The sequence below is a fragment of the Prionailurus bengalensis genome, chromosome D1 (assembly GCF_016509475.1).
Source record: "Prionailurus bengalensis isolate Pbe53 chromosome D1, Fcat_Pben_1.1_paternal_pri, whole genome shotgun sequence".
NCBI lineage: Eukaryota > Metazoa > Chordata > Mammalia > Carnivora > Felidae > Prionailurus > Prionailurus bengalensis.
Genome location: NC_057346.1, coordinates 27012247 through 27026287, shown reverse-complemented (window position 1 = coordinate 27026287; position 14041 = coordinate 27012247). Strand labels below are relative to the sequence as shown.

The window sequence follows — 14041 nt, the reverse complement described above, 5'->3', positions numbered from 1 at the left end:
GAAGAGACTCTTAAATATGGAGAACAAACAGAAGGTTGTTGAAGGGGTTGTGGGAGGTGGGGTGCGCTAAATGGCTAAGGGGCATTAAGGAATCTACTCCTGAAATCATTGTTACACTGTATGCTAACTAACTCGGATATAAATCAAAAATAATAAGTTAAAAAATTTTAAAAAAAAATAAAGTATGTAGGCAGGAGTAAGGAAAAATGTTTATAGTACTTTTTTTTCCCATATTCCGTAAGAATACTTCATAAGAGTATTTACTTTTACTTACTAATTTATTTAAAGAAGATATCTAAAAGTAGTTTGTCTTTCCTAGGGACTGAGAATATAATATTTAATACATCCATTATTACAAAATTCTGAAGTAATAATTTGATTATCCATGAAATTAATCCATATAGGATTTTACTTGTTCTTTTAAGTTCCTTTTATTGCCAGTTGCACAGCATAGGGTTGTAAAATCGGACATCCCCAGTTTAGAGAATCAATAAATACAGCAATAAAAGAGAAAAAAGACTACTAAATTTAGGTTGAGTCCTGGTACTCAAAAAGGTGGTCATCAATATCTGGTATAGTTTAAGAAAAATATAAGTGAGAAAGAATTCATAATATGGCTTTTTAATTATTTGTCTTGAAGTATCATCTTTATGTATCAAAGACAAAATAAATAGTACTAGAAAGTCCACAGTTTGCTATGTTAAAGGAATTCAGTTTTTCCTAAATTTTAAAATCTGCCATTAAAAGTAAAGTGATTGTTACAGGGGTCAGAATATTGAGAGGTAATGTGACATTTTTCTCAGCAGTAGTGAATAAATAATTAGTTTGAAGTGGGCAGCTAGAATTACAGGTAGAATTACAACACTGAACATATAGAGAAGTCGTATAACTAATGATTAAAAATTAGAATTTGGAGTCAGACAGATCTAGATTCTGTTACTGGTTTCTGCCACTTAGTAGATGTGTGACTTTGAGCAAGTTATTTAACCTCACTGAGTTTCCATAACTATAAGGTAAGGATAGTAATACCTGTCTATTAAGTATGTCAGTGCCTTCCAACAAAAGACCACCAGGAACATACCGTAGTTGAACAGTTTGATGTGGTAGTTTTAAAATCTGAAAATCCCTAACAGTTACCCCAAATACACAAGGTAAATTAGTGTGCAGCAGGCACCTGTAAACCCTATGTTCACATAAGAAGTAGTATCCTGGTGGTGGGAGTTTGGGGAACATAAATATCATTCATTACAACAGAAGTGAGTCAGTTTTATGTCCCTTAAAATGGACAAATTCCTGGGGCGCCTGGGTGGCGCAGTCGGTTAAGCGTCCGACTTCAGCCAGGTCACGATCTCGCGGTCCGTGAGCTCGAGCCCCGCGTCAGGCTCTGGGCTGATGGCTCAGAGCCTGGAGCCTGTTTCCGATTCTGTGTCTCCCTCTCTCTCTGCCCCTCCCCCGTTCATGCTCTGTCTCTCTCTGTCCCAAAAATAAATAAACGTTGAAAAAAAAAAAATGGACAAATTCCTTGGGGCTCCTGGGTGGCTCAGTCAGTTAAGCGTCCAACGTCAGCTCAGGTCATGATCTCACAGCTCATGAGTTCGAGCCCCACATCGGGCTCTGTGCTGACAGCTCAGAGCGTGGATGGAGCCTGCTTTGGATTCTGTGTCTCACTCTCTCTGCCCCTCCCTGGTGGGGAGTTTGGGCTAATATAAGTATCATTCATTATGACAGAAGTGAGTCAGTTTTATGTTCCTTAAAATGGACAAATTCCTTGGCTGAAGTTAAAACATTTTCTGCAAACTAGGCTGAAGTGTCTCCGAAGAGAACAAGCTCTGACTATCAGAAACAGGATAGCCCCAGTATTAGTGTCTTTCTGATTGAATAGGCCTTGATGATGGGATTGTAATGACATCAGCAGAAGCATTTTGATGATGTCAGATCAAGGAACATTTTTGTCACAAGGCTCAGAGCTGAGATATAATATGATACAATGGGCCATTAAAAGAGAAGCTACCTTCTGACATATTTAAAGGAATATTAAATTTTTTCAGATCAGACAGAGGATAATGGATTCAGTGATCTGTTAAATTTAAAATAGTAGCTAAAGGGGCACCTAGGTGGCTCATTTGGTTAAGCGTCTGACTTTGGCTGAGGTCATGATCTCATGGTTTGTGAATTCAAGCCCCGCACTGGGCTCTGTGCTTGCTGTCAGTGCAGAGCCTGCTTCAGATCCTCTGCCCCCCCCTGCCCCCCAACTCTGGACCTCCCTCACCGTGATCTTTTTCTCTCCCAAAAAAATAAATAAATAAACTTAAAAAAAAGAGTAGCTCTGGTCCAGAAAAACCTATGAGTTTTGTTTTTCCTTAAGTGACAAAATGAGATCTTAGGGAGTCAAAAACAATAGGATAAAGATGAGAAATCACATTAGTTGTAATAGGACTGGTGGTGATTAGTTATAAAGGGATAGATAGAAAAGACTACTGAAGAATCAGAAAATTAATCTTGGAAAAAGCTGTTCATTTTTGAAGTCTGTATCTTCTGGAGAATCCCTCAGAAGGAACGGATGTATAGTAGTTTGAAGGATGTGATGTATGTCGTTCTAAGTTAGGAAATGTGAATCTACTGAACAACACCTTGAAATTTTACTGCTAAATCAGTTGTTAATACCTTATCAATTCCTTTCTACGTGATACTCAGTGACAAATTTTCTCTGGTGGCATCTTTTCCAGAAGAACAAAACTCCACAGATTTTAAATCATTCAGAAGCTTCTTTGGTGAATGTTTTCAAAATGCAGCTCGTACTTGTTTGTGATAAAGTTGCAAATCTCTTAAAGTATTCATTCATATCAGCTGGGCAAAGGTTAGAACCTAAGATTTAAACTGAAATTCCCACTTGTAAAAGGTAGTCTGTTATTAACTCCTAAGGAGATAACTTGTGGGTCCAAAAGAGGATTTATCTTACTGCTATCAAGGCTCTTCTGCTATCAAGCATTACCATACTTAGGGCTGTGGAAGTTTGAGGGTTTTTAAGTGCTTTGATGATTATAGTTTTAGAATCCATTTACTCCCTTGTTTTGTTTTGTTTTGTTTTGTTTTGTTTTGAAGAAAACAGTAAACATGGTTGGTATTCAATTTTTTTAGCATTCCACTTGTGGGGTTCTTTGCCCCGTCTTTTTGGTCTGTTAAAACTTTTTTTTTTTTTTTTTAATTTTTTTTTTCAACTTTTTTTTTTTTTTTTTTTTAATTTTATTTTTGGGACAGAGAGAGACAAAGCATGAACAGGGGAGGGTCAGAGAGAGGGAGACACAGAATCTGAAACAGGCTCCAGGCTCTCAGCTGTCAGCACAGAGCCTGACGCGGGGCTCGAACTCACGGACCGCGAGATCGTGACCTGGGCCAAAGTCGGCCACTTAACCGACTGAGCCACCCAGGCGCCCCTGTTAAAACTTTTAATTTAGACCAGGGATATTTTCTTTTATTATTAATATTCAGGTATAATTGATGTACAGCATTATATAATCATGTGATATTTGCATGTATTGCAAAGTGATCACTGCAGTATGTTTAGTTAACATCTGTCACCACACATAGTTACATAATTTTTTCTCTTGTGATGAGAACTTTTAAGACCTCTCTTAAGCAATTTTCAGATGCACAATGTAGTATTAACTATACTCACCATGCTGTACGTTACCTCCCCATGACTTAATTATTTTATACTGGAAATGTATACCTTTTGACCACCTTTACCTATTTCTCCCACCCTGCCAACCCTCTGCTTCTGGCAAGCATCATCTTTTCTCTTCTCTGTTAATTATGAGCTCAGTTTGTTTAAATTCCACATATAAGTGAGCCTGGTGGCTCAGTCGGTTAACTGTCCAACTCTTGATTACAGCTCAGGTCATGATCTGACAGCGCAGAGCCTGCTTGGGATTCTCTCTCTCTCTGTCTACTCTTTACCTACTCATTCTATCTTTCTCTCTCAATAAAAACATTTTAAAAAATATAAGTGAGATCATACAGTATTTGTCTTCCTCTGATTTCACATAGCATAATGCTGTGTCAGTCCATGTTGACACAAATGACAAGATTTCTTTTTTTTTGACTGCTTAATATTTGTTCTCCTCATTTTTCTTGAAGTTTGTGGATGATAAGGACAGTGGAGAGTATGAGTAAGATATAAAATTTATGGAATTCTTCAATAATAATACCAGTGAATGTGTGGTCCCGTTACTAGAGAATAAATTGGGATTTCCCCACTCAGGAATACAAAATCTAGTAATTTTTCCCCACCGTTACAGCATAGCTCTTTAGCATTGTAAGCCTCAGTCTGCCCTAAAAATAAACAATAACCAGAACAAATTGATTGCTCATTTGGAGGTATTTAAAAGTGTACTTCATTGTTTGGTCTGTAGCCATGCTTTTTTTTTTTTAAGGAACAGGACATCTGTATTTTTTTTTTTTAATGTTTGTTTTGAGAGAGTGAGTGAGCAAGCAGAGGAGGTGCAGAGAGAGAGAAAGACAGAGGATCCCCAGCAGTCTCCGTGCTGTCAGCACAGCCTGATTCAGGGCTCGAACTCACAGACCGTGCGATCATAACCTGAGCTGAAACCAAGAGTCGGACACTTAACCAACTGAGCCACCCAGGTGCCCTGGTCTGTATCCAGGTTTTACCAGGGTTGTGTCAGTGACAGCAAAGGCACACATTGGAAATATCCACGGCAGTACCTTTTAAAATCCCCACTCCAGGGGCGCCTGGGTGGCGCAGTTGGTTGAGCGTCCGACTTCAGCCAGGTCACGATCTCGCGGTCCGGGAGTTCGAGCCCCGCGTCGGGCTCTGGGCTGATGTCTCAGAGGCTGGAGCCTGTTTCCGATTCTGTGTCTCCATCTCTCTCTGCCCCTCCCCCATTCATGCTCTGTCTCTCTCTGTCCCAAAAATAAATAAACGTTGAAAAATAAAATAAAATAAAATAAAATAATAAAATAAAATCCCCACTCCAGTGTTGCATAGTGTTGATGCATCTCAAGTGAACAGTCTTGTTTATGTCAGAAGCTCCCCCCAAAATGGCCACTTGCAGCTCCAAATTGTCATTGGTAGAATTGTGTCAGCTGAGAGATAAGTGTACTAGTTGGTGTTACAGAGAAGAAACATAAAGGAAGCAGATGTTTGACCTAGAAGAGATGGCAGTTTTGGATTGAGACAACCCGTTGAGAATTATGATGGTCCATAAGAATAATGCTTGTGTAACTTTTTATTTCAGGGCTTGGCTAAAGGACAGTTGTCATTGATCAGGAACCAGACAAAACCTGATTCTGGGCATATGAAAGTAAGCAGAGCAGTGTTCAGGGAAACAAAGACAAAATTGAAAAAATACTTATATGGTTTTCCCTTTTTAAAACCTCTTCATTGAAAAAAGTTTTCTTTTCACTGAAATACAAACTTACAAAGGGGCACCTGGGTGACACAGTAGCTAAGTGTCCAACTCTTGATCTCAGCTCAGGTCTCTATCTCAGGGTCGTGAGTTCAAGCCCTGCATTAGGCTCCATGCTAGGTGTGAAGCCTACTTAAAACAAAAGAAGAGAAAAAGAAATACAACTTACATATAAAATTCACCCATGAAAGTGTATACTTCAGTGGCTGTTAGTATATTCACAAGGTTGTGCAACCACCCCCCACAGTCTAAGTTTATAACCTTTTATTTTATTTTACTTTATTTTATCATTTTATTTTATTTATTTTTTTTTGTTTTTGTTTTTGTTTTTTTAATGACGGTCTCCGCAGTGCGCCTGCGCACCACGAAGCCGCCTCATTTTATTTTATTTTTGAGAGAGAGAGAGCACAAGCAGAAGGGGGACAGAGAGAGAGAGAGAGCACGAGAGAATCTGAAGCAGGCTCCAGGCTCCAAGCTGTCAGCTCAGAACCAGAAGCAGGGCTCAAACCCATGAACCATGAGATCATGACCTGAGCTGAAGTCAGATGCTTAATGACTGAGTCACCCAGGCACCCCCCCCCAAGTTTATAACATTTTCATCACCCTAAAAAGAAACCCTGTTAAGCCATATAACTCTTAGCCGTGACTCCCTCCTAGTCTCACCCTAGCCCTAGGCAAATGCAAATACACTTTCTGTAGATTTGCCTATTCTAGGTATTTCATATAAATGGGATCATGCAATATGTGGTCTTTTCTGACTGGCTTCTGTCACTTTCTGTAATATTTTTGGGGTTTTTTGGTGTTTTTTTTTTTTTGTCTTTTTTTATGTTTATTTTTGAAAGTGAGTACATGAGTGAGAGAGGGGACAGAGTATCCTAAGCAGGCTCCTTGCTGACAGCAGAGAGCCCGATGTGGGCCTCAAACTCATGAACCATTAGATCATGCATGACCTGAGCCAAAGTCAGACTGAGCCATCCAGGCAGGTGCCCCTATATTTTCAGGGTTCATCTATGTCATACCTCTTAGAGGTATCTTACTGATACCTGTTTTAAGAGGACACATCTACTAGATGTATCTTATACTGCATTTTAGTTCTTTTTGACCAGCATTTTAAGCAAACTCTTGACAATGCTAGAATCAGTCCAGAGCAGAGTGGGTTTTATTTCCACCTCACCAAGACTGCACTACCTCCTAGAAGTAGTGTAATCTGATTGTGGGGAGCAAATGTGAGATCAGTCTTCCTGACTTGCCCTAGTCACAACCTCCAGTCTTTTTTTGCAGGTCTTTGCCTGTAACCTTTAATATTGCCAGCACTCTGAATAACTGCAGAATACTACTATAAAGTAGATTTTTCTGTGTGTGTCCATGGTGATCAGGTCCAAATACTGGGAATTTTCCAGTTTTTATCCTAGGACAGATTGAAATGTTAATGTTTAGTTCCCTTTTCTTTAAGGAAAAAGTGAGAATGGGGAAATATTGACAAGTGAACGTTTCTTAAACAGAATCAACAATATCAGGTCTCCTAAGCTGTATTGAAAACAAATCAAAAAGGGATACCTGGGTGGTCGACTTCCACTCAGGTCATGATCTCTGGGTTCATGAGTTTTGAGCCCCACATCAGGCTTGCTGCTGTCAGCGCTGTTGCTCTGTATCCCCTGTCTCCCTCTCTCTCTGCCCCACCCCCACTTATACATGCATGCTCTCTCAAAAATAAATCTTAAAAAAAAATCAGAAGGATTTGGAATAAGTTGGATAAGTAGGCATAAGGAAAAGCATAAACGTCTTTGATAGTAATGGAAAGAGAAAAAGACAAGGCAGGCACTGGGGCGCCTGGGTGGTTCAGTCATTTGAGCCTCTGACTCTTGATTTCAGCTCAGGCCATTATCTCAGGGTTGTGGAATTGAGCCCCATGTCGGGGCTGAGCATGAAACCTGCTTGAGACTCTCTTATCTGCCCCTTTACCACTCACACACCTGTGTGTGTGCGCGCTCGCTCTCTCTCTCTCTCTCTCTCTCTCTCAAAAAAAAAAAAAGAAAGAAAGAAAAAGGCATGCGCAGAAATGCTAAACACACCAGTAAGGGTAAGGTTGAGGGGTGAGGAGGAGGTGTGCAGGAAGAATATGGATACAGTTAGGGATGAATGTAAATGCACATAGTCCTGTCTCCTTTCAAAAATTTTATCAGTGTATTAGAACATAGTATAATAATTGGTGTTCTTGATGATTGCTATGAGTCATCAAGAAACAAATTATATTAGTATTCTTTTTTTAAGAAGTCAAGGCAAATTGTCACAAATTTTCTAGCACAGATCCCTTACTAAAGTAAGTTTGGATGCCTCAAAAGGGATTAGGTTATATATATTTTTTTTTTTGGAAAATTTTATTTAAGTGGAAAATGTATTCATTTCCTAGTAATGTCAACTAATTCAAGTGTTCCAAAGGGGAAAATTGAAGTACTGGATTCTAAGTTTTCATCAGAAGGAAATTTCATTCTGTCTATTAACAGATGATATTTATTAAATATCCACATGTATATTGTATTATGCAAACTGTTACAATTAGTTCAGTTCAGCTTTCACTAAAATATTGCAAGCAAAAGCATGCTTGCTCTTAAAACTTCAGCAAGGGGCACCTGGGTGGCGCAGTCGGTTAAGCATCCGACTTCAGCCAGGTCACGATCTCGTGGTCCGTGAGTTCGAGCCCCGCGTCGGGCTCTGGGCTGATGGCTCAGAGCCTGGAGCCTGTTTCCCATTCTGTGTCTCCCTCTCTCTCTGCCCCTCCCCCGCTCATGCTCTGTCTCTCTCTGTCCCAAAAATAAATAAACGTTGAAAAAAAAAATTTAAAAAAAAAAAAAAAAAAACTTCAGCAAGCTCAGGTTTTTCATTTGGTGAAACAGCATACAATAAATACATTGACAAATTCAGTCTCTGATTTGAACAGGCTAGGTTGTTTGATCTCCCCTCCCACTAAAAACAGCAATGTGGGTTTTGTTTTTTTAAGTTACCTTGAAAGTATTTGAAAGGATAATTAGGGACCTACCAGGTTAAATTTGGGATGGAGGGAGCACAACCCAGAGAGGTAAGTGGATGTCAGAGCACTAAAACTGGTTGTTTCCTAAGACATTTGTCAGAACACGAATTGGCTTTGGTTCATCAACTAAAAGAGCAAGGCAAATAGAAGTTAAGGCCCAGAGCATGTTAAAGTTGTGAAGTCTTAGGGAAGTTTCTCTACACTAAGTAGGGACCCCAAAGGACTTTCCCACTACAACTAAACCTGTTCCCCTTCCTCCAGTCTCCAGGGGACTGACTGTAGAAACAGCTGCCTTGGCAGTGAGCAAACCAGAAGATGGAAAGGAAAAGGGGTAAAAAACATATCCCTGAGAAGTTGTGGCCAGTGACCAGCCTTCTTGCAGATTTAGATCCCGATTATTCCTTGCACCAGGAGGCCAGGGAATTTCATTGAATTTGTTTAAGTAGTGCCCTCCAGGAACCTAGCAGAAGAAGCAAACAAAGCTTCCCTGGAACAGGGTATATGCATCTTCACCTAAGCAAATCATTCCTCTACAAGTCCTTTTCAAGGGCCGTAACCACTGTGAAAAACAACCAGGGCACACAAGGAAACACAGCAGAAAGATAACCAACAGGAAAACAAAAACAGGCAGCAGAAATAAATTGGCGTAGTTTTCACGCACAGATATAAAATAAATATGCTTACTAGGTTTAATGAAATAAACAAGCTTGAACAATAATTACAGACAACAGTATACTATAAAAAACTTGTAGCACATTTGAGGGGATAAAATAGAACTTCTAGAAAAGAAAAAAGTAACCAAAATAATTCTGTCAACCTTTTAGCAGCATATTGGATTTTGCAGAAGAGAGAAGTGATGAATCAGAAGATAAATTTAAACAAATCACCTGAATGCTACCCAGAGAGAGACTGTATTGTATTTTAGGGTCCTCCAGAGAAACAACCAATAGGTATATATAGGTATATAGAAGGAGATATCTTAGGAGGGACTCAGTCATGTATTTATGGTGGCTGAGTCCCACAGTCCACCATCTGCCAGCTAGACCTGGAAAGCCGGTGGTGTCATTCCAATACAAATCTTGAAAGTCTGAGAACTGTAGGGTTGATGGTATAAGTCCCAAGTCCAAAGGCCCATGAACTGGAAGTGCTGGTGTCCAAGAACAGGAGAAAATGGATACCCCAGCTCAAGGAGAGAGAGCAAATTTACTCTTCTAACTTTTTGTTCTATTCTGGCCTCAACAGATTGGATGATACCCCACCGTGGTGGAGTATCTTCTTTACTTAGTCTACCAATTCAAATGCTAGTCTTTCCAGAAATGTTCTTAACAGACACACCCAGGAATAATGGTTTACCAGCTATCTAGGCATCCCTTAGCCCAGTAAAGTTGATACACAAAATTAACCTTCACAGTGACACTGGTAGAAACTACAGTGGAGAAGAGGATAAGGGTTATGGAAATGCAAACAGAGGTTTGATGACATCCTAAGAAGAGAAGAGAGAATGAGAATTTTCTAAAATTGATGAAAGACATCAATCCATAGATTCGAGGCCAGCAAATCTCAAATAGGAACAATAAAAATACAAACCTAGACATATTACAGACAAAATTTAGAAAATAATAAGACAAAACAAGACATTATCTTCAGAAGTATGACGTTTTAATAGCATCAGAAACCAGTGAGATAATATCCTCAGTGTGCTAAAAGAAAATAACGGCCAGTCTAGATGTCTACACACAGTAAAAATAGCTCTTGACAATGAAACTGAAATAATAGATATTTTCAAAGAAACAGAAACAGGATTCATCAGCAAAACCTCACAAAAGAAAATTCTTAAGGACAGACTTCAGGCAGACACAAAGTGAACACAGATGGAAGGTCTAATATAAGAAGGAATGAAGAGTGAAGGAAGAAGTGAAGTGAATGGACAAATGTAGGTAAATGCTGCTTGCATAAAAGAGTAACAATAATTTATTGAATCTTATTGAATCTCAATAATTCATAAGTTGCAGAATAAGATTGTGTGGAAATTGGATTTAAACTGTCCTAAGATCCTTAATGTTCAAAAGTTTTGTTTAGGGGCGCCTGGGTGGCACAGTCGGTTAAGCGTCCGACTTCAGCCAGGTCACGATCTCGAGGTCCGTGAGTTTGAGCCCCGCGTCGGGCTCTGGGCTGATGGCTCAGAGCCTGGAGCCTGTTTCCGATTCTGTGTCTCCCTCTCTCTCTGTCCCTCCCCCGTTCATGCTCTGTCTCTCTCTGTCCCAAAAATAAATAAACGTTGAAAAAAAATTTATAATAAAAAAAAAAAGTTTTGTTTAACTGAGACTTTGATAATTATGTGTCTAATTTCTAAAGTAACTAGTAAAAAAGGGGGAAGGATTATGTAATTTCCAAACTAATAGAGAGGGGGGAATAGAATGATTATTAACCATTTATGTTTAGCAAGCTCATTTTAAAATGTATAGAGAAATGCAAAGGGCCAAGAATAGCCAAGTTATTCAGGAAGCAAATGAACAAGATGAGAAGACTTGCTGGTCTACCTGATACCAAGATTTAAAAAGCTCTAGTAACTAAAGATTGGCATTAATATAAGTTGAGACTAATAGAGAACCTGGAAACAGACCCATGCATGAGAGCACTTAGAGCACTGCAGAGAAGAAAAGACAGACTTCAATAAATGTGATTGATTATGAAATCAGCTCCAAGTGGATTAAAGAAAAGATCTAGGGGCACCTGGGTGACTCAGTCCGTTGTGTCCAACTCTGGATTTCGGCTCAGGTTATGATCTTACAGTTTGTGAGATCGAGTCTGTGAGATCTACATGGACAGTGCCAAAACTGCTTTGGATTCTCTTGCTCTCTGCCCCCCCCCACCCCCCCACCCCCCACAAACACACTCACACTTGCTTTCTCTCAAAATAAATAAACTTAAAAAAAATAAAAATAAAAAGACGTAAATGTCAAAGGCAAAACAAAAATTTTTCATAAGATAATTTGAAATAAGGAAGAATTTTTATTTTTATTCTTTTAAGGTTTTATTTTTAAGTAATCTCTATACCCAACATGGGACTCAAATTCACAACCCTGAGATGAACAGTTTCTCACTCCACCAACTGAGCCAGCCAGGGGCCCCAGGACTCTTAAAAATAAGACCAAAAAGCCACAGCCATAAAGGAAAATACTATTTTTAGGGGCACCTGGGTGGCTCAGTCAGTTAAGCGTCCAACTTTGGCTCAGGTCATGAGCTCATGGTTCACGAGTTCAAGCCACACATCAGGCTCTGTGCTGACAGCTCAGAGCCTGGAGCCTGCTTTGGATTCTGTGTCTCCCTTTCTCTCTGCCCCTCCCCTGCTCATGCTCGCTCTCTCTCAAAAATAAATAAAAACATTAAAAAAAATTTTAATGTTAAAACTCTTGACATACATAGTAATCCTATTTTTAAAAAATAATAAAAATGAAATTTAAATGTTTGGTCATCAGAAGAGTAAAAAGATAAGCCATGGAAGAGGCAAAAATATTTGTAACCTGTATTACTGAAATACGAAGGAAAAAAAAAACTCATAGTAAAAAGCAAACAACTGAATAACAAGCCTCAAACAGGCATTTCACCCACCACGGGGTTCAGTATATATATGAAAAAGTGCTCAACCTCATTGGTAGTAAGGGAAATAAAACACAAACCACGAATGAAATATTGCTACACATCCACCAAATTAGCAAAATTTTAAAAATCTGACAGTACCATGTGTTGATGAGGTATAGAATGACCTCTCATACACTGGAAATAGTGATGTAAATTTAGTACTATCACTTTGGAAAAGAGTTTAGCACTTTCTAGTGAAGTCAGATAAACGTAGCCTATGATCTAGCAATTTCATTCCTAAGTATAGGTATCCTAGAAAAGGCATGCATGTATGTATTGTGTATTAAGTTACTTGTACAAGAATACCCACAGCAGCATTGTTCATAATAGCCTCGCACTGCCCATCATTAAGAGTGAAATGGATAGATTATGAATATTACAAACTGTTTAAGCTTCATAATACTGAAGGAAAGAGGAGATAAGAATACATATAGTGTAACTCAATTTATATAAAGCTTGCAGGCAGTAACACTAAACTGTATGTTGATGGTGAGGGTTGCCAATTACCCTTAAAGGGCATGATAGTAAATATTTTAGACTTAGCTGCCACATGGCCTCTGTCATAACTGCAGTTATTCCACTCTGCCACTGTGGTGTAAAAGCAGCCCTAGATGGTTCGTGGCTGTGTTCCAGCAAGAACCAACCTCTAGTTTATAGGTACATGTGTTGGAGATAAAATTACTTTTAAAAGGAAGAGGGACAAGAAAAAAGGGAATGAAATAATGATTAAAAAAAAAAAAAAGGAGAGTGGTTACCTCTTGGAAGGAAGGGTTTGTGATTAGGGAGGGGTAAATGGGGACTTCTAGGATGCTGGCATTGTATTAGTGGAACTTGTGTGGAGGTTGCGCAAGGAGGCATTCACTTTATAGCTGTCTTTTTAATTCTACATAAAAATTCTATGTATAGTAAGTCCTATGTCACAATAAAGTTTTCAAAAATAAAGATAGTACTTCCTTAAATGATTGTTATAACATTATTTAATTTTATGTGAATTTTTGTTTACATTTGAATTTGCTTGTTTCTGAAATTTCTATCAAAGAAACACTCCTAAAAGAATTTAAATAGTAATATAAGACTGTTGTCTTACAGTTTCTTTTTAAAGATTTCTTTATATTCTTTGTTTTATGGGCTCGGAGATACAGATTGCAGTTAATAGCTTGGCTTATATATACCAAAGTATTGACTGCTATCCTCTTTTTTTTCCTTTTATTCACAGGTTCGGTAGATGAAGGTGTCACTGAAGGGTTACCTACGCTTCAAAACACTTCTAGCACTAATGCTCATGCAGATGATGATGATCGGTTAGTACCAACATAGTCTGTCATTTTCTATAAAGGGGTGTACTTGTGAGGCACCTGGTCGGCTCAGTTGGTTAAGTGTCATATAAGCTGAGGTCATGACCTCACAGTCATGGGATCAAGCTCCAAGTCTGCCTCCATGTTGAGCATGGAACCTGCTTGGGATTCTCTCCCTCCCTCTCCACCTCCCCCACCCCCTTGCACATGCTCTTTCTTGGTCTCTCTCTTTCTCTCTCTGTCTCTCAAAAATAAAATAAACTTTAAAAGGGGGAGGATGTACTTGCAACTGTAAATTCAAACATTTTAACTTGGAATTACATAAGTAGTTTATTGGGTACCTCATTTTCTCTTTCAGAGTAAAGAGGTAGCATTATTACATCATAAAGTAGACCACCTATACAAGGTTTATTCGACATTTTAAAACTGCTCAGGCCCATCATTTTTAAATAGTATCTATATCTAGTATCTATCTAAATAATCACTTTTAAGTAGTTTTTAAAATTTTTTTTTACATTTTTTTTTTTTGAGAGACAGAGCACAAGTGGGGGAGGGGCAGACAGAGCATCAGACACAGAATCCAAAGCAGGCTCCAGGCTCTTGAGTTGTCAGTACAGAGCCTGACACAGGGCTCAAACCCACAAACC

The 14041-nt window shown here is 38.9% G+C and overlaps 1 protein-coding gene across 2 annotated transcripts in view; it reads left to right on the top strand.

The window, feature by feature from the left end:
- ZBTB44 (zinc finger and BTB domain containing 44) overlaps positions 1–14041 on the top strand; it is a 66083-nt gene that overhangs the window by 45386 nt on the left and 6656 nt on the right. For both annotated transcript variants that reach the window (XM_043579831.1, XM_043579830.1), the window contains exon 3: positions 13316–13400. In XM_043579831.1, the coding sequence (XP_043435766.1) occupies positions 13316–13400 (85 nt within the window). The remainder of the gene's footprint in view (positions 1–13315; positions 13401–14041) is intronic.